This window comes from Microtus oregoni, unplaced genomic scaffold (assembly GCF_018167655.1).
Source record: "Microtus oregoni isolate MIOR12 unplaced genomic scaffold, Mior012 000008F_ref0000371, whole genome shotgun sequence".
NCBI lineage: Eukaryota > Metazoa > Chordata > Mammalia > Rodentia > Cricetidae > Microtus > Microtus oregoni.
This window is the reverse complement of record NW_024543067.1, coordinates 52,870,823-52,895,460: the sequence shown is the minus strand read 5'-3', so window position 1 is coordinate 52,895,460 and position 24,638 is coordinate 52,870,823. Positions and strand designations below refer to the sequence as shown.

At 38.5% G+C, this 24,638-nt stretch overlaps 1 protein-coding gene and 1 pseudogene across 1 annotated transcript in view; one reads left to right on the top strand and one right to left on the bottom strand.

Moving 5' to 3' along the window:
• Ccdc15 (coiled-coil domain containing 15) overlaps positions 1 to 24,638 on the top strand; it is a 70,149-nt gene that overhangs the window by 30,563 nt on the left and 14,948 nt on the right. The window contains exons 11-12 of the mRNA XM_041657521.1: positions 12,572 to 12,664; positions 14,406 to 14,509. Of these exons, the coding sequence (XP_041513455.1) occupies positions 12,572 to 12,664; positions 14,406 to 14,509 (197 nt within the window). The remainder of the gene's footprint in view (positions 1 to 12,571; positions 12,665 to 14,405; positions 14,510 to 24,638) is intronic.
• On the bottom strand, positions 5,137 to 5,582 carry LOC121451773 (annotated as a pseudogene).

Below are 24,638 nucleotides of genomic sequence, written 5' to 3'. Positions count from 1 at the left end.
TATGTGTACTATTATAGATACCTTTAGCCTGAAAGTGGGGAAGCTGATCAAGAGCCATGTTGCAGCTGCGTGGTGGTGGGCATGCCTTTAATTCCAGCACTCAGGAGGCAGAGGCAGGCAAATTTCTGAGTTCATTGCCAGCCTAGGCTACAGGCTGAGTTCCAGTACAGCCAAGGCTCCACAGAGAAACCTTGTCTAAAAATCAGAAAAAAAGCAAAACAAACAACCCACATTTTATTTCAGAGCTTGTGCCAGGACTTGTTAGGGTGGTGCTGGCCAAAGTTTGGGGATATAGAATTAAGATCTCTAGTGTTTCAAGAAATGTCACAAGGCTGTGGTCTGTTAAGATTTCTTTATGGCTCTTCTGAAGTCGTATGTATTCCATCTAAAGTTCTATTCTCAAATTATTTCTGTTTGTGGTTTTATGTATTTTAGAATCAAAGGTTCTAGGTAACTAGTAGTGTTAGGATGCCTGAAAGAAATCAAGAAATTTCCCTTGGTCTCATTCAGGGAGTCAGAATGACATGAAGAAGAAGGGCAGAAAGGAGGACATGGCTGAGGCTTCAGGACTGAAATTCTGCTTTCTGGAACTTGTAGTTTGGCCTATAAAGTTAGCTTAAGGGAGTACCATCATGGCTTCTTCAACATTGTCATTAATAGTCCAAAGAGTAAGGCCTTTTTCTGAGGTGGGTCTTTTGCATTTGTTTTTTTCCTTGGCCTGGAGAGACTCCCCTTTTTCCTTCATTGATTCTTTCTGTTTGTTATGATTTGGGTATAAAAGACTCATTTGAAGGCTTGGCCCCTATGGTAGTGGTGTTGAGGAGTAACTGGATCATGAAATTAAATTGCTGGCCTCCTTAGGAGGTGGGGTCTAGTGTAGAAGAACATCATCACTAGGTTTATGTCTTGGAAGAATATACTTTGTTCCTAGCCTCTGCCTCTCTTGCTCCAGTTCTTCCTATCCACTGTGAAATGTATCATTTTGCTCTATTCCTGCTCTGGTCATGATGATCTGTCTTACAAATATGTGGTCCCAGAAACAGTACAGCCATGTGAGCATAGGCTGACACCTCTGAAACTAATAGAAAACAAGTCTTTTGTTGTTGTTGTTGTTTTGTTTTGTTGTTTTGTTTTGTTTCTTGGAACTCAATCTGTAGACCACGCTGGCCTCAGATTCACAGAGATCTGCCTATCTCTGCCTCCTGAGTGCTAGGATTAAAGGCCACTGCCAGACCTACCAAAACAACTCTTTAAAGCCTCCTTTAGTTTCTCAGGTCTTTTGTTGCTGTGATGAAAAAGCTAGCTCAACTTATCACTCTTCAGATTTTAGCTTAAATGGTACCCCTTTGGAAAAGATTGCCCTGGCTACCTTTTCAAAATTATGGGTCTCCCACCCCTTTTCCTGTGTGAGTGTGTGTATGTATTTTAATATTTCCTTGTGTTCTGTTTGTTTCTTCTCAGTATAAAACTATTTTCAATTATTTATTATATATCCTTTTGTTTATTTTCTGTTTTTGTTTTTGTTGGTTTTGTGGGGAGTTTTTGTTTTTGTTTTTGCTTTTTTTTTTGAGATAGATGCACAGTCCAGGATGGCTTCTAACTTGGTATATAGTTGAGGATGACTTTGAACTCCTTATCTCCTAGTTGTAGGTAGAAGTTTCTGTCCTACCAGCAACTCCCAAATAAACACACTGAGACTTAATATTACTAATAAATGCTCAGTCGATAGCTCAGCCTTGGTACTAGCTAACTCTTACATTTAAATTAACCTGTTTTCCCCTCTATGCTTTACCACATGGTTCATGGGTTGTTACCTCTTTTTCTATACATCCTACTTCCTCAGCAACTGGCTGTCATCTCCCCTGACTCCGCCCACTTCCTCCTATCATTCTCCTAGTTTGGTTGTCCCACCTATAATTCCTGCCTGGCTATAGGCCAATCATCTTTTTATTAAACCAATCTGAGTGACAAATCTTCACAGTGCACAAAAGGATTATTCCCCAGCATTTCCCCTTTTTGCCTAATTAAAAAGATGGGCTTTAACTTTAACATAGTAAGATTATATATAACAAAAACAGTTATTAACTAAGAATTGCAGTTACAATATCTAGTCTATTTGTATTTGACAAAATTAGAGAAAATATTTTATTATCTGTCCTATCTTAGTTTTATACCTAATTTATCTTTTATTATAACTAATTAAAATTTTACCTGTGATTTTCAACTTCATCAAAGACCCATGAAGGATGAAATATTACCTAATATCAGGGATATCAGGCTGCCTGGACAGTCATCCAAAGTTCCTCTGCAAAGTTGGGTCATCCAACTCTGGCCTACAGACCTAGTGTGACTGGAAGACATTTCTGTGAAGCAGGGAATTTTGAAGGACTGTCCTACCTTGTTTCGGCAAAGTGTGGCAGTTTCTCTTCTTGTGGCCTGCTGGTCCAGTTTGGACAATAACTGTCAGCAATTGAGGCAAGGGCAGTTTCTTTGCCTACATGGCTAGATTTTGCCATAAAGAAAGCAAACTCCATATGAAGTTTCTTTGATGCCCATCATCTTCTCTGAAGTAGATTGGTGCTGCCAGAAACAGATGTGTTTCACTGTCATGAAAAGCCTTTGGTTATTAATCATTGAATACCATATTCTGTAGGTCTTTGAAGTATTTAAAGGCCATTTGTCTATCTAAATATATCTGTGCATGACTTTGGAAACATACCTAGCATAAGCTTAACTATTATAACTAATAACTTATATTTCTTAATTATACATTATATTTTAAATGAGATATATAGGCATAGTACTCCAAACAAGAGTAGAAACATAGGTACAGTAAGTTCTAACAAAAGTAACCTTAAATTTGTATCATTATACAAAAATACCTTAAATAGTAGAAACATATATATAGTATAGAAAAATTAACCTCAAATTTGTATCAATATACAAAAGTTCATATCCATGTAAAATATTTAAGACTAATAGTTGCTTTTTTGGTTTAAAAGTAGATTGAAGGGCTGGAGAGATGGCTCAGTGGTTAAGAGCATTGCCTGCTCTTCCAAAGGTCCTGAGTTCAATTCCCGGCAACCACATGGTGGCTCACAACCATCTGTAAAGAGGTCTGGTGCCCTATTCTGGCCTGCAGGCATACACACAGACAGAATATTGTATACAAAATAAATAAATAGAATAAATCTTAAAAAAAAAGTAGATTGAATAATATTCCTTTTTATCCTATCATTTCTATATCACATTCCCCTTTTTTTCAAAGGAGATCTTTGAATCTAATCTACATTGTTCAGTTTTTTCCTGACCATTACCAATAACAACTTGTAATACCCCCACTTACATGATAACAAAAGCCCATAAACAATTTTTGGACAATGTGGACGTAGTTTTCTAGACTATTTCCTGTTGTTTGGGAGTGTTGACATCTTTTGGGGGAACTTTGAGAAAATTGGATAATTGTTAAGTATTGGCTGGAGAGTGTGAGACTGGATCATCTCAGTCAGCAGCCTTGGAGCTGTCAAACATTTGTTGAGTACCTGCCAACATTAGCCATTATTTAAGTATGGTCAGATACAGCTGCAAACAAGTCCTAGCACTTAGAATTTCAGACAGTCTCAAAAAGAGACTGGTTTGTATTTAAATAGTTATTGAGCAACATAATTTGTTCACAAAGCCTAGAAGAGAGGCACCTCTGTCCTAAACCAGGGTGAAGTTTGTGATTTGAATTTCTTCTTTTTATCCTACCTTCATACAGACCCTGAAAATCCTCAATCTTAGAACAATATTCCTCTTCTTACATTTCTAATCCAAAGACATTAACAGTGCTGATAAATACTAATTCCTACTAGGGTTTCAAGTATAACAGGGTTCCCAGTGTTGCTTAGCTTTTTACTTGTTGCAATGCCACACTCTCATAATTCCTTTTTTTGTGTGTCTCTGTGTATGTCTGTGCCTATCTGTCTCTCTTTTGTCTCTTTATGTCTGGGTATGCAGAGGTCAGAGAACAACTTGGTGGAAATGATTTTCTACCTGTGATTGTGGGGAATGAACTCAGACCACTGGGCTTCTATGGCAGGAACCTCTACCCTGCTGAGCTATCATCTCTCTGATCCCAAACTCTCACACTTTTGTAAAGAAAATCAAAAGGTGGGCATACATCTTTAATCATATCACTGGAGGCAGGGGCAGTATTATTTACTTCTATGACTTCAGCTACTAGGTGATTTTAAAATTTGTCTTGGAATATCCAGTAACCAACTCAACTCTTATATTCTACAGGTACTCAAATTGAAGATGTTCTGAGTACCTGTTCCAGAACAGCTCCTTTACCTACTTAATTGTGCAAGCTATAATCCTAGGGATTATTTTTATATCTCCTCTGTTCCTTCATCTTAGATCCTTTTTCAATTAAAATTTCTTATTATTGTGTGTTTATGGAATGGTGTAAATGTAAGTTTGTGTTCCATGAAGTGTGTGGAGGTCAGAGGCAGCTTTGTAGAGTCAGTGTTGTCATTAGCTTGTCCCCTTGTTCCACCTGTGTTGACTGAGGTTTCCTGTCCTGCCTGATCCTGCAGCCATTCAGTCCCCAAAAAATACACAGAGGCCTACATTAATCATAAACTGGTTGGCATAGTAGCTCCATCTTCCTCTTAATTAATTCTTACATCTTACTTTAACCCATTATTCTTGTCTGTGTTAGCCATATGGCTTGGTACCTCTTTTGGCAAGGCAGTCACATCTTGTGTCCTCTGCATTTGGGTGACGACTGTAGACTGAATCTTTCCTCTTCCCAGAATTCTTGTTGCCCCGCCTTTACTTCCTGCCTGGCTACTGGTCAATCAGTGTTTATTTAAAATACAAGTGACAGAGTACAGACCATTGTCTTACAGTACCCCCCCCCGTTTTTTAAGAACAAGAACTCTGAATTGAATCTCCTTTGTTTAGCTTTTCTCCTGACCATTATTCATAATAACTTGTAACCAACATTCTAAACGAAGACAAAAATTCATAATATATGTTTTTGGGGAATGTGGGCGTGGTTTTCCAGCCTACTTTCTGCTGATTGGGGGCACTGATAATCTTTTTTTTTTTTTGAAAGCGTTAGCATTTAATTGGCCTCCCTGAGTTGCTTCAAGCCACCAGAACACAGGCACCTCCAACACCCTTTATCTTCTCTTCAGCTCTTCTCCTGAAAAATTTGGCTTTCACTATGACAGGCTGCTTAGGGAGCTTTCCCTTCCCCAGAACTTTGTAGTAGCCCGATCGCACGACATCAATGATGGGAGCAACTCCAGTCTTGTTCTTGGCAGAGTTGACCTGGGTCTGCTCACTGACCAGCGTCCACAGTTTATCCAGGTTGACAGTCGGGCAGAAGCTCTGGTTCCTCTTTAAGTGGTAATGCCTCATCCCAACTTTCCCGAAGTAACCTGGATGATATTTGTCGAAGTTGATCCTGTGATGATGCATGCCTCCAGCGTTCCTGCATCCTCCCGGATGCTTGCGGTGTTTACCGATCGGCCATGGCTGTGGCTCACGTGGCCCCGGAGTTTCCGGGTCTTCCTCAGTCTGGATGGCATGGCGGTGGCAGAAAGGAAGGACAGCACTGATAATCTTATAGGGACCTAAAGAAAATTTAGAATCATGGTCAAGTCCTGACAGGAATATTCTGTGAGGCTTGATCATCTCAGCCAGCAGTCTTGAGGCTGTTCTGGAAGTAGAACTCAGACATCTGGGCCATCTGCTCCTATCGGAGATTTTCCAGGATGTTGTCCATAATCAAACCTGATTTTTTTTCTTAACCTGGAATGAGTCCACAGTCTTTCATTTCCTGTGGAAACAAAAACAAAACCTCTTCTTGAAAGTAACATATTTTTTGACTTAAATTTTAAAGTCAAGCCATTTTCAAAATATATATGTTGGGTTAATCCAGCAGCATTTATAATCAAATATCTTTTAGCTGCTTTTGCTCCTGCCTCAGCCATCAGACAATTTAATGATAAAATAATAACATACAGTATCCAGACTCTCTATGTATTTTCATCTTTATGTGGCTTTATTTAAAACTCTATTTTTTTTATTTTTATTTTTAATTTTTTGGCTTTTTGAGACAGGGTTTCTCTGTGTATCTTTGGCTGTCCTGGACCTCTGTAGACCAGGCTGTTCTTGAACTCACAGAGATCAGCCTGCCTGTGTCTCCCAAGTGTTGGGATTAAAGGTGTGTGCCACCACACCCAACTACGCTCTTTCTTAGTTTTTTATTTTAATAACTTTATCCTTTTCCTTTTCTCTCACAAGTCTACATATATTTTTAAACACACTGTAAACCATTTATTGGTTTCTTCATTTGCGTCTATCTTTACTGTATATCTCTCTTTTTCTGACTACATGAGTCTTTAATTTGCTGAACAGTAGGCTAGGATTAAAGCCATGTCTTTGACAGCTGTATCCAACCCATTCCTTAGCCTTCTGAGAGCCTAGCTTCATGGTGGAGGTACTGACTGGAGCCATGTTTATTACCACATCTCTGTGGAGTTTTAAGGTCCCTGTCACCACCAAAAATCATGTGATCGGCAATTCATAAACACCATTTAAGTGTTTGCTGGCAGGTTCTCTTAAAACAGCTGTAAGGTTTTTGCAGCTAAAGCTGAGTCAGGAAGCCTCTCTTAAATGAGGTGCACTTGCCTCTAGCAAACAGAGCCTACCTGAGAAAATGCTTTCAAGAAGCCATGCTTAACTATGTTCATTTTTGTCTAGAATTATTTCCCAAACTCTCTCAGGTTGTAAGTGGTTTTAGCTGTCCACATTGGCACCATTTGTTGACAGAGGTTTCTGTCCCACAGGGTCCCACAGTCATTTAGTCCCAAATAAACACACAGAGGCCTACATTAATTATAAACTGATTGGCATAGTAGCTCAATCTTCTTATTAATTAATTCTTACATCTTACATTAACCCATTATTCTTGTCTGTGTTAGCCACGTGGCTTGTTACCTTTTTTGGTGAGGTGGTCACATCTTGTATCCTCTGTGTTTGGCTTCCTCTCTGTCTGGGTGACGGCTAAAGACTGAATCTTTCCTCTCCCTTGAGTTCTCATTGCTCTGCCTCTATTTCTTGCCTGGTTTCCCCGCCTATGCATCCTGCCTGGCTACTGGTCTATCAGCATTTATTTAAAATACAAGTGACAGGGTACAGACCATTGTCCCACAGCACACCTGAGAAGAGGGACTTTGAGTTGAGAAATTGTCTCCATCGGATAGGTGTGGACATGTCTGAAGGGAATGTTCTTATTTGCTAATTGATGTAGGAAGGCCCAGCCCACTGTGGTGATGCTGTCCATGGGCAGATGGGCCTGGACTGTATAAGGTAGGTAGATGAGCAAACCAGGTCAGGCAAGCCAGTAAACAGATTCCTCATGGTCTCTGCTTCAGTTCCTGCTTTTAGGTTCCTGCTTTAGCTTCCCTCAATCATGGACCAAGACCTGTAAGACAAACTCTTTCCTTCCCTAAGTTGTTTTTGGTCAGTGTTTATCACAGAAACAGAGAACCAAACTAGAATAGTTGGCTGTCTTCTTCCACAGTTCCTAGGAATCAAACTCAAGTCTCTGTGCTTGTGCAGCAAACACCTTAACCTGCTAAATTATCTTGCTCTCTTAGATCCTCTTGATAAGGCAGATTGGGGACAGTTCCACATTAAACTCTTCTCTTTGTATTTTTGTTGCCATAATTTTAGCTCGGATCTTTACCGTTTCTTAACTGGTCTTTTAATCAATTTCCAGTGTCTACCTCTACTTCATCTGATCTAGGAAACTGACTTCCTGATTTTGACTTTTCTGTTTCATTTCAATTTATCTTTACAATGCAACTAGACAGAATCTGTTATTTGTAGATACCAATTTAATTTTTAGTGCCCCCAAAGTGATCAGTTAGGAGATTTTAATGAATTTTTCAATGCAGTTTTAAATGCAGAAAGTATTGATAGCATGAAGATCAGTTACCTTTCCATTTTCTATTTCCTCAGCCTTTCCTTTTCTCCAGACATATCTACTATCAACAGTTTAAAGTTCATCAGTCTAGACCACCTAATTTGCATACACATGCATACAGATAAATTTTTTATTGGGTTGCATATCCTATTATTTTTATTTAATGACATTGTATTATATTGATTGTTCTGCAGCTGGCTTTTTAAACTTCACATATTAAACTGATAATAAATTGATTTTTATGTGTAGTAAAGAAATAAAAATATTTAGGTATACTGGTACCTTTTTGGAGGTATTTCTAGCATTTTGTGTCTCTAACTTCTATTACATTTACTCATTGGAAGCCAGTGACTGCTCCAAACCTACCCTCTTCCTCAGACTCTGACCAGCAAAAATGCTGTAGGCCTTATTAGAAGTGCCTGGGAGGTGATTTTATCAATGGATCAATTTTAAAATGAAAAAAAAAATTAAATAAATGTGGGGAAGAAAAATGAAATATAAAAAAGTAATTCTGTGCTTCTTGTAATGTATGATGAAAATCTTGTAAAACTTTTAAAACAAAATGTTGGGATTTATAAATATAATACATGGATAAATTCTTGTAGAGCATTTAAACGCTAGAAGTATACAGAAAGACTGGGGATCTTGGTAGAGTGCTTGATTGATTTGTACATGAATAAGCCTGTGGTTTGATGCCCAGCCCTGCATAAACTGGGTGAGGTGTTGGAGGCCTGTAGTTGGAACAGTGGAAAGTTGGAGGCAGGAGGACCAAACTGCATGGTCATCCTATGCTACATACGTAGCAAGTTTGAGGCCTGCTTGGGTACATGGAGTGAACCCTCCCTCAGACCCCTCAAAAAGTATACAGAAAAAGTATGAGTCCCCCATTAAGGCCCTTCCTCGAAATCCTAATTCTAAAATTCCAATTCTCTTCCCAGTATTAATCATGTTAGTGTATATATTTTTGTAGTATTTCGTAAGCATTTAAGTATATCTGAATGTAGGTGCTTTTAAAACTTGTGGTGAAGGCTTGGTAGATGGCTCAGAAGTTAGGAGCCTTTTGCTGTGATCTCTCTGAGCTGGATCTTAGGAACCTCACAGTAGAAGGAAAAACTAACTCCTGAATGTTGTCCTCTGACCTCCACATATGCTCTGTGACATGCTAATCTGCCTCCTCCCCCAAATAAATGGATGTTTAACTTTTTAAATTGTTGTAAATACAAAATTTAGCATTTAAATAATTGTATTTATAATATAAATATATTTTTGACATTTGGAAATAGTCTCCTTATTTAGTCCAGATTGGCATTGAGCATGAAAATTTGCCAGTCTCTAAATATTAGGATTATAGGTGTAGGCCACCACTCAGCTCACTTTAAGCCTCTTCAAATATACGTTCCAGTGGCATAAGTACCGTCACATTGAGAGATATGTAGCCTGCCACCCATCTATGTCTAGAACATTTTCTCACCTTATAAATCTGAAATCCTATCGAGAACTCTATATCAATTAAATAAGTCTCCCACTTCCTCCTCCTTACCTTACTGCTTCAATCTGAGTCTGACTGTTTTAAGTACCTCATGACGTGACTTCCTACAGTATTTGTCCTCTTGTCACTGTCCTGCTTTGCTCAGCATAATGCTACAGCTTAGTACAGTGTTTTCACTTTAAAGTCATTAATAGTATTTGTGTGCATGTGTGTGTGTGTGTTGCGTTTTGTTCATTTATTCATCTACCCATGGACACTTGGGTTGTTTCCTGCATTGCTGTACTGACCAGGAGTATATAACTAACTGTGAAATGTTCCATTCTGCTGCTGAAGGCAGTAACTAGAGAGACAGTGATGGAAGAAGCTTTACTGGTAACAAACTAGCGAGTGTGAGATGGAAGGCTTTCACACCCAGGTTTCATCTTGTCAGAGGTTACAGACTTCAGCTATAGTCAGGTGAGCTCTGTACTGAAGATGAATGCTTATGTGTGTTTGTGCTGGGAAACCCAGGGCCTCATGCATGCTAGGCAAGTGTTTTCTATGGGGCTCCTACACCTAGCTTGGCAATTAATTCTTACAATTGTGTTGATGTGGTTTTGATGCTTTCCATAAGTCACCAGGAATAGCAGGTGTTTGTGGTTTCTATAAACCTAATACTAATGATGAGTAGGAAAGTAGGAAGTCATCTTGCCAGGGGCTTTCTTGGATGTTTTTCCTTTTTTTTTTTTTTTTTTTCTTGGTGAGGCTGATTTCAGTGTTAACTATTTGAAAAGTGGGTCATAAGAGCAAGGCAAAACAGACACAGTGAAAATCTATCTGCTGATTGCTAGGATGTGAGTTAACTGATTCAGTTTCAGTTAACAAACTTCTAGTGTGTGCATGACTTAATTGAATTGTAGTTTTAGGTCTCTGGGGTGATAGCTTATTGTGGTTCTTGATTTTGAGGTTTACTTCAGGTTGCTTGGTCCCACGTTCTTGGACAGAACATCACTGTGGCAGAAATATGTAGAAGAAAGGGGTATTCAAGTCATGGTAGAGGGAAAGAGAGGAAGGGAGTGGAGGCCCAGTATGTCTTTGAAAGTCACTCCCGATGGGCTACTTTCTCCAAGGAGGCCCTACCTCATAAACATTTCAAAGCCTGCCAAAATAGCACCTATAGCTGGGTACATGTATATGAACAGATGGGGGTGACATTTCATATTCCAAGCATATCAGATTTGAGATTTCTCCTATTTCGTATGTTACCTTTTTACTCTGAGAGTGTCCATTCGTACGCAAGTATTACTATAGTCCATTTTATTTTTTTCTAACATTACCTATATTTAGTATCATATTCAAGAAGTTGCCTGATTTGGTGTTAAATAGCTTTCCCCTCTTCAAGGCATTCTGTAGTGTGCTTTCTTATGTTTACATCTTTTGATCTGATTCATGTTGAGTTAATTTTTGTAGATGGCATATGCTAAGGGCCTACCTTAATTTTTTTTTTTTTGCATGTGAATAGCCATTTCCCAATACTATTTGTTGAAGAGACTGTCTTTTCCCCAGGATGATGATGTGGGAGTGTCATATATCAATCTGTTGATTTCATTGGTTAAGCAATAAAGAAACTGCTTGGCTGGCCCTCATAGGTTAAAACATAGGTGGGAGGAGTAAACAGAACAGAATGCTGGGAGAAAGAGGAAGTGAGCTCAGACTCGATAGCTCTCCTCTCGGGGGCAAACGCCTCAGAGGGACACCATGCTCCCCGCTCCCGGGAAGATGCACGCGATGAAGCTCCGACCCAGGATGGACGTAGGCTAGAATCTTCCCGGTAAGACCGGTGCTACATAGATGATTAGAAATGGGCTAGTCCAGGTGCGAGAGTTAGCCGAGAAGAGGCTAGATAGAAATGGGCCAAGCAGTGTTTAAATGAATACAGTTTGTGTGTTGTTATTTCGGGCATAGGCTAGCCAGGCGGCCAGGGTGCTGGGGACGCAGCCCCAACGCTCCTATTACTACAGGATGATCTTGATTTCCTTATTTAGTGCTTTTGATCATATGTGCCAGGGCTTATTTATGGTCATTTAGTTAATATACATGCGGTATTTGGTTTAGATATTTCTGTTTAAAGATTCTGATTTAATTTACATGGTTCTATGGGGTCTATAACTCAGCAGTAGAGTGTTTGCTTCACATGCACAAGCCCCCAGTTTTCATTCCCAGCACCACAAAAGGAAAATAAGTGTTGTTGATCCCTTAACATTGATCTCAGCTGGCAGCATCACTAACTCAAATGTAAACAAAACTAATCTAACATGTATTATCTCTGCAAGGCATATCCCAACAATAGCACCCCAACCCCAGTGCATGTGTGTCTTGTGCTAAGAAATTAATATACACCACAACTTTTCTATGCTTTGGAGTGATAATATATCAGCAATATACTGTGGGGAGAGGGTCATCTTAACTGGTAAAATCACCAACAGAAAGCAAAAAAACACATCAAGTTTGCTACCATGTAGATTGCAGAAAGGATGCTTATTTATGATATGAGAGCTGAAACAGAGTCCCAGCTGGCAGCATGCATGTTTCATTACTCAGATCTTTCATGTCTCTGCATGTCTGCCAAGGACTACATAAGCACTGTGAGTGTTGGGGTTCCGTATAGATTTGAACGTGTAGACAAGTTTGTAAATATGATGATGAGTAAAAATAATAAAGATTAGCTACCTGTACAGTTTGGTATTTTGTGAGTTTTCACAGGGTTGGCAAACATACCACAGCCAAGATAAGAACATTTTCATCTCCTGCAAAAAATCCTGTTGCGAGGGACAGTCTGTTTCCTTAGTCCTGCTTCTGGTACTAAAGATAACTTTAAAATAAAGAATTTTAAACTATTTTTTTTTTACTATTTTTTTAAAGTAGAAATTATTACTTGACATAAAATGTCCAGGTAGGTGTACCAGCTATCCTGAATTTTCTAGAAGATATCGTAGGTAATGAGCCCCTGTTTCTTCTAGCTGTACTGGTTCCAGGAAGAGTCAGTAGTCAGACATATGAAGAGAATTCACAGAACTTTTAGCAATTTTGTCACTTTTGTAAATTGAATTTTGTAGCAGGTTTATGAAGAGTATCGATCGGGACTGAGCAAATACCGTGCTTCACTGGCCTTTCAGTCTGGAGTGGATCAAGAAGAAGACAAGAAAGAGGTATGCTTCTGAATTCTCTGTGATGTTGGAAGTAGTTCACTATTTTAACTCATTAAAACAACAGAAATTCTGGAGCTGACCCTTTGAGAGAATGGGGTCTCACAACCATCTGTATCTCCAGTCCCAAGGGATCTGATGTCTTCTGGCCTCTGCAGGGCACTGTTTGCAGATGGTACATAGTCATCATCACAGGCAAAACACTTTGCTAACATGCACAAAAGATACGAAATATTTGAGTAACCCAAAATGCATTCTGTCAGCTGGACTGTTTCAGCTCCATATCACAAACAAGCAGCTTTTTGCAATCTATTTGGTGCCATATTTGATGCATTTTTAGTGCTTTTTTAAAAAAATTGGTGATTTCTCTGGTTAAGATACCCCCTCAACTATTCTGCTAATATACTATTACTCCCAAGTATAGAAAGGTTGTAGTGTGGATTCAACTCCTAATATAAGGAGCAGAGGGAGGGGAAGTCTGTTATGCGCCTTACAGAGAAAATAAGTGTGTTAAAAGATATTAATATTAAAAAAACCTAGAGACCTGGGGAGATGGTTCAGCAGTTAAGAGCACTGACTGACAGTCACTGACTGCTCTTCCAAAGGACCTGGGCTCAGTTCCCAGCATCCACATGGTGACTCACAATCATCTGTAACTCCAGTCCTAGAGGATCCAACCCTCTCCTCTGTGGACACTGCAGTGTACAGACACATGTTGAACAGTCATACAGGTGGGCAAAACATCCACACACATAAAAATAAATACTTTTTAAAAAAGAAAGAAATGAATAAAAACAGAAATTCCAAAGATGTTAAGACATTATAATATGCTTAACTTTTCTTTTAGGCTTGTAGGTTTTGAGATGCACATGTTTGATCCACGTGAATTTCTCTAGCTGTGTACATTTTCCACTGTAGCTTACTTATAGGAGTACTTTAAATGTATGGCTTCTCTTCCTCTTCAGGTAAAAAGTACTCTACCAGTTTTAAATCCCGGCCATGGGCTGATGTCAGACGAGAAACATTTTTTGATGCATCTTCAATAATGAGAGTCATTCTTCAGATTAAGGTTCTTTCACCAAAGAAGTCATATATTGACCTAGTGTATGTGTAGATATGTCATCCCTTTGAGTAGCTTGTGTCCTTGAAAGAATATGTAAATCCCAAGGTATAAACAGATCACGCATAGTGTAGTAGCACTCGCTTTTATTATGCTCATTCTGTTTATGAGCATGATACCCTGATAGACTTGATCCCTCTGCACTTCTTATCATGTGTGGTAGGCTTTGTGATGTGATTTTAGTCTTTACAGATTCAATGGGCTATTGCCTGCCTTTCTTTCTCAGAGGCCCTCCTTTTATGATACTGCTTCAGAACACAGAGTAAATATAGTATGTACCTTAATTGTGTCAAATATAACAATTTCCCAGGTACTATTGACAAGTGGACTACGCTAAGGTCAAACTAATACACTGTTTTTTTTCAGGTGATGTTTTAACTATTTCAGCTTTTACTAAGGGTAAACTAAATTTGCATTTTCACTGGTTTGTCTATGAACAAAGTAGCTATGTACTTGAAAACATAATTTTCTTATTGTATGTACTGCTGTTGATACAGAGGAAATTGATAACTTTATCACATGTAACCTTATTATCTGACAGTTTTCTTCTCTTTAGAATAAGAATATTGTCCTTTGCAAAGCTGTCTGTGAATAGGCTAGATAATTTTAACTTCTTTCCTTTAGCGTCAAAAGCAATACTTGAGACACAGGAGACTTTTCATGGATATTGAGAGGGAGCAAGTGAAAGAACAAAACAGACAAAAAGAACAAAAGAAGAGAATTGAAAAGTAAGTTCTTTTGATTCCCATTCTAGGCTTAAATAACTGCTAAGGTTATGTTATGCTTGCTAAGACTAAGGGCTAGAAAACATCAAGTTTGGGCTTGAGGTGTTGCTCAGTGGTAAAATATCCTTAGCATTCACAGTGCCCTATGTTCAGGCTCCAGTTAACATGCCACTCACTGTCCCAAAAGAGGGGAAAAGGAGGAGGAGAAATTACCAGGCAGCAATTTTGTGGTTTTGCCTTCTGAGCTTAGAAGTAGTCACTTGATCTAAAGTATTAAAGATATAATTAAGTATACACACACACACACACACACATATAATATATATTTTTTTTTGAGACACAATCTTACTTTGTAGGAACACACTGTGTAGACCAAGTTGTCCTCAAACTTGTAGTCATCTCCCTGCATCAGCCTTCCAAGTGTTGGGATTATAGTTGCACTACTGTGTCTTTTTGATTTTTTTTATACACTTAATACTTTAGAACAATTTTTAGTTCATAGCAAAATTGAGCAATAGAGTTCTCATATACCTCTTGTCTCCAGACATGCACAACTTTCCCACTACTTCAGTTTTTTACATTCGAATAGCCTACATCAGCACACTGTTACCCAGAGTTCACGACATGCTTTAAGATTCATTCTTGATTTTGTGTATTCAAGTATATAGTAATGAAATGGGTTCACGCACATATTATACAGATTATTTCCATTGCCTTGAAAACCTGTGCTGGGCCATTTCCTCCCTCTCAAGGCCCTTAACCCTGGCAATAGCTTACCTTCTCATCTGGCCTAGTGAGTTTTCCTTCTCCATTGTGCGTGTAAGCTTTTCAGGTTAGTTTTTTGTAGTTATTGATATGCATTTAAGTTTCTTTCATCGCCTTTTCATGAGTTGACAGCTGTTTCTTCTACAAATGGTGTGTGTGTGTGTGTGTGTGTGTGTGAGAGAGAGAGAGAGAGAGAGAGAGAGAGAGATAGAGAGAGAGAGAGAAGAACTCTGATGCACATGGAGGGCAGAAGTTTTCTTTCATTCTAAGGATCATTCTCAGGTTGTCAAGCTTGGTGACAAACTCCTTCACTGGCTGAACCAACTTGTTAGCCAAATAGCTGTTTTAAAAAATATATAATAAAAAATTTAATTAATAATCTGCTGGATGATACTGATGTTTACTTTCTCCTCCAGCACCATACATACAAGTCAGGAGAGGTGATACACCAGCTCTATTTCTCTGTTTTTAATGACATTGTTTCCTTATTTTGACTTTGAGAATTTTTATGTATATGTTGAGTTTAAGATCTTTGTAAAATCTTTTTAAATACTTTCTTTTCAGTTTCTGTCATGTCTTCTCATTCTTTTGACAATGCCTTTTTCAGAACAGAAAATTTTAATGGTCTAGTTTATCATTTCTTCTCATGGATTAATTCTGCCATATCTAAATCATCTTCTAGGAACTATTTGGTTTTTATGTTTGGCTCTATAATCCATTTTGAGGGGCGTTTATTATTTCCTTTTGAGATAAAGCCCAGACTTGTCTGGAACTCAGTGTATCTAAGAATGATCCCAAACTGCTGTCCCTCCTACCTGCACCTCTCAGTGTTGAGATTGCAGTTCTTGATCCCACCATGCCTAGTTTAGAGGTGGGTTTTTGTTGTTTGTTTTGTGATTTTTTTGAAAATCAGATCTTGCTGTACAGTTCAGATTGGTCTTGAACTCATAGTCTTTCTGTTTTAGCCACTGAATCTCTGGAATTATAAATAAGTGCTATCATGCTTGAGTGTACAGTTTGAATTAAGTTTTTATACGAATTATAAGGTCTTTTTTTAAAATAATTTTTGTATGAAGATACTCTGATTTTCCCAGCACCACTTATTGAAAAGACTGTCTTTTCTTCATTGTGTTACTTTTGCCCCTTTGTGAAAGGTCAGTTGACTGCATTTATGTACTTCCATATCTAAAAATCTCTGTTCTATTTTATTGATCTATTTGTTCACTCCTTTTGCAAATACTACAGTCTTAATTATTTTAGGTGTTTAGTAAGTCTGAAGCTTTAGCCCTCCATTTTTCTCCTCTTAGATTGTATCTTTATAAGGTATCTAAAAAAGGTATCTTATCTCTTTACAAACTTTAGAATTGGTGTATCTGTGTCCATAAGATTACTTGCTGAATTGCACCGGAATTCCATGATCTGTAGAAAAGACTGGGAGAATTAGCATGTCAACAGTACTTACCATTATAATTTTTTATGTTTTTCTAAAAATTGATTTAATTTGTGTGTATGAATGTTTGTTTACATATATGTCTATATGTCACATGCATTCATGCCTGTTGCCTACATAGGCCAGAAGTAGGAGTCAAATCCCCTGGAATTGGAGTTATAGACAGTTGTAACCCACTGTGTGGGTGCTGGGAATCAAAGCAGAGTCCTTTGGAAGAGTGGCCAGTGCTCTTAAAACTTCTGAGCCATCTCTCCAGCTCTACTTTCTCTCTCTCTCTTCTCTCTTTCTTTCTCTCTTGATTACTAACACACACACACATATATGTATGTGTGTATATATACATATATAAAAAATTTTTTACAATCTGCTTTTTCCCTGTTCCTTATTGACATGTAGGAAAATGACTTTTTATATAATCCTGCTGTTACTATTTGTTTCAAGAGTGTTTTTGATGATTCTTTTAGAATTTCAATGTAGATGGATATATCATCTTTTTGTTTGTTTGTTTTTTGTTTGTTTTTTAAGACAGGGTTTCTCTGTAGCTTTGGAGCCTGTCCTGGAACTAGCTCTTGTAGACCAGACTGGTCTCGAACTTACAGAGATCCGCCTGCCTCTGCCTCCCTAGTGCTGGGATTAAAAGCGAGTCCGGTTTTATCCCATGCTTTTTCAGACCCAGGCCAGCTGGCCTTGGTGAATTCCTGATAGAACATCCCCATTGTCTCAGTGTGTGGGTGCACCCCTCGCGGTCCTGAGTTCCTTGCTCGTGCTCTCTCTCCTTCTGTTCCTGATTTGGACCTTGAGATTTCAGTCCGGTGCTCCAATGTGGGTCTCTGTCTCTGTCTCCTTTCATCGCCTGATGAAGGTTAATATTCAGGAGGATGCCTATATGTTTTTCTTTGGGTTCACCTGTAGAAGATTTTCAACATTTTTCAGATTTGATATTTCAATTTCATAATCATTAATTCTGGGAATGTGTTTCAGATAATTATGTAGTACAAAATTGCTGAAGTGTGTTCAGGGCCTTGGTAGATGATGCTAGAAATTCTTATATTTTTATTTCTTTTGGTTTTTTGAGACAGGGTTTCTCTGTAGTTTTGGAGCCTGTCCCAGAACTGACTTGGTACACCAGGCTGGCCTTGAACTCACAGAGATCCACCTGCCTCTGCCTCCCAAGTGCTGGGATTAAAGACATGCGCCACCACCACCCAGCTAGAAATACTTTTTAAATCCCAAACGAAAATGTATTTAATAGTTTTTTGATGTTGTTGTGTTCAGCTATCTCTCCAGTCCCCATATTTAATAATTTTTAAACGAAACCCTAGTTTGCAACTGTAACAACAGCTTTTAAAATTAAAATATTTTAACACAGTATAATCCAAAGGTACTAATTTGGATCTTACTAGTTGATACTATCTTGAGATATAATAATTTGCTGGGCAGCAGTGGTGAATGCCATTAATCCCAGCACTTGGGAGGCAGAAGCAAGCAGATTTCTGTGAGTTCCAATACAGCCTAGGCTACATAGAGAAACCCTGTTTTGAAAAACAAACAAATAAAAAAGATATAATAATTTGATCCTAAGGAATGATGTAGGAACATACAGAAAGTCTTTGTTTTAAGAGCAGGACACTCTATGAAAAACACTGCAGTTTGCAACATAACAGTAGTCTTAAATCTCTGCTGAGGCTTTAGGCAGTGCTTAATGGCATCACATGGCTGTGCATGGTACAAAGTGTCACTAAGTTCAGAATCAAGGCTATGGGGAAGTGGTGATGTAATTTTGAATTTACATCATTAGGTATTCAGAAACCTTTGGTTGTTGCCAATTTTGTTTGTGACCCCTCTATTAAGTTGTATAATCCTGTATGTAAGTTTCAGAAATTGGGAGCTAGAGGACCATGACGACCAAATTCCCATCCTGAAGAGTACTGTCATCTTTCCTGTTTTTGATAAACAGAGATATTTTGTGAGCACAAGGAGCTGGTCATGGAACCAGTGAGTCTTGGCTAGGGACGCTAAGGGGCTTAGCAAGTAGGGTTGGGATTAGGCTAGGTTAGTGGGTCCTAGGGAAAATCCTTATGAAGTATAGTTTTTGTGTATTTTTTGATAGAACTCTACTTTAATATTTCATGGATCCGTTGTATGTTCTTTTTTCCTTTGAGGCAAGTTTTCTTGTAGTCATGGTTGATTATGTAGTTGAGAATGACTTTGAACTCCTGACCTTCTTGCCTCTACATCTCAATTACTGAGATTGCAGGCATGCATGGATTGGACACAAAACTTTGTGTATGCTAGGCAAGAAATCAACTAACAGTACTGCATCTATAGCTTCAATCTTTATGTTTTTAATGTTCTTTAGAACTGTTCTTATATAATCTTACTCAATAACAACATTAGAACTTAAGTAAGGATATTGGCTTTGAGGAAGTCTGTAATACCTATGCTAGATTTATCTTACTGTGTCTTATCTTTTAGCCATAATTATGGTCTGATCAACATCAGAGCTATCTTCTAGTTCTTTGTGTGTCCATCAGGTTAAAGACAGAATAGAAATGTATTTAGCTCAATTTATTTCACTGAACCAAGATTTCTCTCCTGTAGGTTTGATGCCTAACCTAAATCTTATGACACGTGGCATAATCAATGGAGAATTTTTATTTAGCAAGACAACTGACTTTTTTTTTTTAAAAAAAAAAGGTTTTTAGTCACTGTTTTCTACTGGATAATCTTCCTCTTCTCCTAGATTTATACTCAGAAAATAGTGTGAAAGGTGCTGGTTGTTTTGCAGGTGGCATCAGAAGACTTAAAATCATGTTGTTGACAAATAGGTTAAATTTTTTTTCTTTTTGTTTGTTTAAGAAACCAAATATGCATTGTAGGCGGTCCTTCTATTTATGTGTTGCTTTCATTGGTTAATGAATAAAGAAACTGCCTTGGCCTTTTGATAGGGCAGAACTTAGGTGGGGAAAACAGAACTGAATGCTGGGAGGAAGAAAGCAGTCAGAGGGAAGTCATGGATCCTCTGCCTGAGATGGACGCCGGTTAGAATCTCTGGTAAGCCACTGCTACGTGGCGATACACAGATGGGTTAAACTAATATGTAAGAGTTAGCCAATAAGAAGTTAGAGCTAGCCGGGCAGTGGAGGAGCACGCCTTTAATCCCAGCACTCGGGAGGCAGAGGTAGGCGGATCTCTGTGAGTTCGAGGCCAGCCTGGTCTACAAGAGCTAGTTCCAGGACAGGAACCAAAAAAAGCTACGGAGAAACCCTGTCTCGAAAAATCCAAAAAAAAAAAAAAAAGAAGAAGAAGAAGAAGATGTTAGAGCTAATGGCCAAGCAGTGTTTTAATTAATACAGTTTCTGTGTGATTATTTCGAATGTAAGCTAGCTGGGCTGCCGGGATGAACAAGCGGCCCTTCCTTACAATGCATTCTTTGATGGAGGTTGTGTGTTTTAAGTTGAAATGCAAAAAACACTTTCAAAAATAATCATGGATTGGTTTTGTAAGCATGAATTGATTTGCTTCTGTTTGCCCACTTATAAGAATGAAATTATGTGGTTTCCATTAATTTATCAGCTGCTTATTGTGCTACTACTTATTGCTAGGTGTGTTATATTTAGGGATATGAGAAATGACAAACACAATTAGAGTTTTCAAGAAACCTATAGGGTAGATTTGGCTGAGGAATAGGGAAAAGTTAAATAAGTAGATCACCATCATGCTTTGTAATAAGAGTTACAAGGCTCCATTCCCAGATGGCTCCTGCCTCATTATATAATGAGGATAACATGATGGACCTCTTTAAAGGTGCTATGCTGATTAAAATAAGACAGTATCTTATCTAAATGATTTGACACGGTGTCTGGAACATGGTGCATTTTCAGTAGGTGTTAGTGGCTACTATTATTATAAGAAACAAAAGAATATGTGAGAGCACAGAAACTGGTTTTAAACTAAAGTTGAGAGCCTGGGTGGCAGAAAGGGGAGACTTCCCAAACCTAAGTATTGAAGAATTACTAGGAATAGCATGAGATAAAGATGGAATTTGAATGGGGACGGGAATTGTAGGTTAAAGGACTAGCATTGCAAAAGTGGTGATTTGTGAGACAATATGACATTTCTAATGTAATCAGAGCTAAATAAATGGCAAGATTTGAACCTTAAGATGTAAAGACAGAATCATAAAGAGCTTAGTGTGTCAGGAGGAAGTTGGACTTTATACTGAGAACAGTCAGGAGCCCAATTAGAGGCATTGTGGGAATAGATAAGACTAGCTGCTAGGAGTTTGCTGAAATAAGACAAGAAGAGAATGAAATTAATTTTAAAAGTATGGATTAAACCCTAATTGGGAGTTAGTTGCGGTACTACTGGGATCAGTTGGTTCAGACATCATTCATGGTAGCAGTGACCAGCAGTCGTTGAATGTTTACACCATTAGGTATGACATTGGATGCTTTAGAAGTATTAGCTCATTTGCTCATTTCAATGACTTGATAAGGTAGATTTTGTCGCTTTTGTTCTAAGTGATCTGCCTAACATAAGATTACATCTAACCAGTGGCAAAACTGGGGCTTTGTCCCAGATTTGGTGGCTCCTTTGCCTAATTTTTAGAAACGTTTAACATGGCCTGTCACACGTGAGTAGGCCAAGATGGTAAAGAGTAGAAGGTAGTTTTAAGAGAGGGATTTAAGGATGATACCTAAACCTGTGGCTCATGCTTCCAAATGAATGAAGTACTGTTAAACACATCTCCCAAGAAAGAGATACATAAATAGAGGATACATTTAAACTGGGGCCTATGGGCTTGAGGTATGAAAAAAAATCCAGTAAATATTGCAGTAAGAAATGTTAAATTCTTCTTCCTATTATTGTCATTATCATTGGAGATGGGAAGATAGGATCTATGTAGCTCAGGTTGGTCATGAAGTCTCCGTAGCCAAGGATGACCCTGAACTTCTGGACTCCCTACTTTTGCCTCCTGGGGGGCTGGGATCCTAGGTGTGAGCTGCCATGCTGAGTATCCAGCCCAGGGTTTATGCCATGCAAGCATCCTACTAACTGAGCTATATTCCCAAACCTTGTTAAATTAATTGGTAAGGAATAATTCTTTCAGAGTTATGAAATGGGAGTCATGGAAAGTGTTGAACAGGAAAACAGTGTGAACAAAGGCTGAGACTGTGCTAGGTGCGGCTTTAGGATTTAGTCTTGTGGAGCAAAGAGACAGACTTCCATCTCCTTGAGAAGGTCTTTTTCTAGCAGAGCAGCTCTTCCGTTATGAATAAGCCTGTTTCTCCATCTTAGAAGAATTCCTTTTATTTTAATGTATTATTATTGTTGGTAAGTTTCTGTAATTACACAGGAAGAAGGTTCAGGAGTCAAAAGATAACCCCTATTTTTAGTTCTGTGTCTTTATTTTGGTTTCACTTTGTAAAGGATTAGTGATATGAATGGCCTTACAATGTGGAAGAGGACTGAATTATAAGAAGAATATTGTAGAACATGATAGTACACACCTTTAATCCAAGCACTAGGCAGGCAGAGGCAGTTGGATCTCTGTGAGTTTAAGGCCTGGCTGGTCTATATATTGAGTTCTAAGCTAGCCAAAGCTACCTAGTGAGACCCTGTCTCAAACAAAGCAAAACAAAACCCCACAAAGTTTTGAGTTGTTTCCTAAATTATCTTATTGTTTTTATTTTGTTTTACATACATATTCATAATGATACCACTTTGTTTTTAGAGTATACTTCAAAAGTGTAAATATTAGTATCTACTTGTTTAGTTGTGCAAATGCCCAGTATATTGAATTTATAGACCAACTGGCAGTCTCTTGGATCCTTACTTCTTTTTTTAGAAAAATTGACATTGGTTTCAGAATACTTTTCCTTATTACCAGAGAAGTATTGTAATAGCAGTCACACCATTGTTTTGGCCTCCTCTGGCTTCTATTGTTTACTAGTAAAGGCGTGTTTGCATAAGATGCGTTTATAAAGCATTTGTTTCTTTATTAACCTTTGTAGCACTATCATTTTGGATTTTATGCTCCTTTCTGAAAGTGCTCTGTGGTGGTTAGTCTTATCCTGAGAATTTTGACTACAATTATGGATTCTTCCCTGAGGAAATATCTCTGAGATATCCAGTGGAGATGTCAAATTGACAGGTAGACTTGGATCTCAAAGCCGTAATCTATGGCACTGCTATGGCTTTGTGAGTTACAGGTGACTGTGGGTGGTAACTGAAGCAGAAGCCATAGATTAAGACTGGGGTGAGAGAATGTCATGTCATGAGAAAGAAAATACCTACTAGAGCTTGAAGATAAGCTTGCAAGGCAGACAGGAAAGGATGGGTCTAGAGAGAGGCATGAGAAAACCTGGCAGCAGAAACAATGCCCTCAAAGGCTGAGAAAAAAAGCTTCAAAAAGGAAGGAGTAGTTAGCAAGTCAGTAAGGTCAGGAAAGTGTTCCCACAGTTCCTCGGCCTTTTTTTTTTAATCAGTGCTCCCCATAGAGCCTTTTTCGACGTTTCCCCAACACACCTTCAAATCTTAGTACACAGATAGAATGCATTTTTGTTTATGTACTGTGGCTTTTTGGAGTGTCACAAACTATTGTAATACTTTAAATTATTTATCTGTTTGGGACAGCATTGCCTATGCAGAGAAAGCATGCACCAAGTGGAGTAAGTGACCTTAAAAAACTGTTTTTTACTGGAGTGCTCCATCTGTAAGCTGTTTCAGAGGGGGTGAAGAAATGTAGAACTGGAGGCAAAAAGGTGAGATAACTGACTGAAGAGAACATCTAAGTGGAGGCAGGGAGTTAGTTAATGTCATCAATTCTGTCCTGTCAGGGGTACCAAAGATTTCAGCCCAAATAAAGAGAACCATCCAAAGAAGAAAAAACTTCATATGAGATTGTTTATGATGCTGGTTGTAGTGCACAAGCTAACACATGGTTTGAATTTGATGATTATCTTTTCTGTTGTCATACACTTGTCTCTGTTTATATTTCATCATTGAAAACCTCACTCTGCTTCATCAGATTTGCTTTTATGACAAGGTCAGGAATTACCGACCATAACAAATTTGAATGTCCTCAAAGTATGTTTCTTAACTGGCTCTCTTTTGAAAAGTTCTTTGGTCAGTGGTCAGAACCCACTCATAGGCACTCCAAAAGAATGTTTTACTAGCCCCTGTATGTTCTCAGTCCAGTCGAGTTGATCAGGATGAGCCATTACAGAGCAGAGTTGGGGAGGAATACTTGTTGACCACCATGATGTTGCAGTTGTAACCATCCTTAAAAGCGCAGGTCACCATAGCATAGTTCACAGTATAATAATTAAGAAGTAGTGAGCAGGGCTAAAGAGATGGTTCAGTAGTAAGAGTGCAAACTGCTCTTTTAGAGGATCCAGGCTTGATTCCCAGGACCAGCATGGTACCTAAAAGCCATTTGTAACTCCAGCTCCAGGGGATCTAATGCTATCTTTTTACCTTGGTGGGTACCACATGCATGTGGTACATGGACAAACATGCAAACTAAATACGCATACACATAAAAATAAAGAATTTTTTTAAAGTGAAAAAAAGAAAACACATGTAATTTGGGCAGTGGTGGCACACACATTTAATCCCAGCACTTGGGAGGCAGAGGCCAGTGGATCTCTGTGAGTTCAAGGCCAACCTGGTCTACAGAGCAGGTTCCAGAACAGCCAGGGCTACACAGAGAAACCCTGTCTCCAAAAACAAAAACAACAAAGAAGAAAACATAGATCTTAGCCACGCACCAGTGATCTTAGTCTCGCCTGTTGAGTTGGCCCTCTCAGTCTTCTCCTTCCGTTCTCTAACTTAGGTTGAGAGCCACATAGGTTAAAGTCAGCACCGCCTCTGTGTGCCTGTGTGGGTTTTTCCACATCACCAGCTCACATT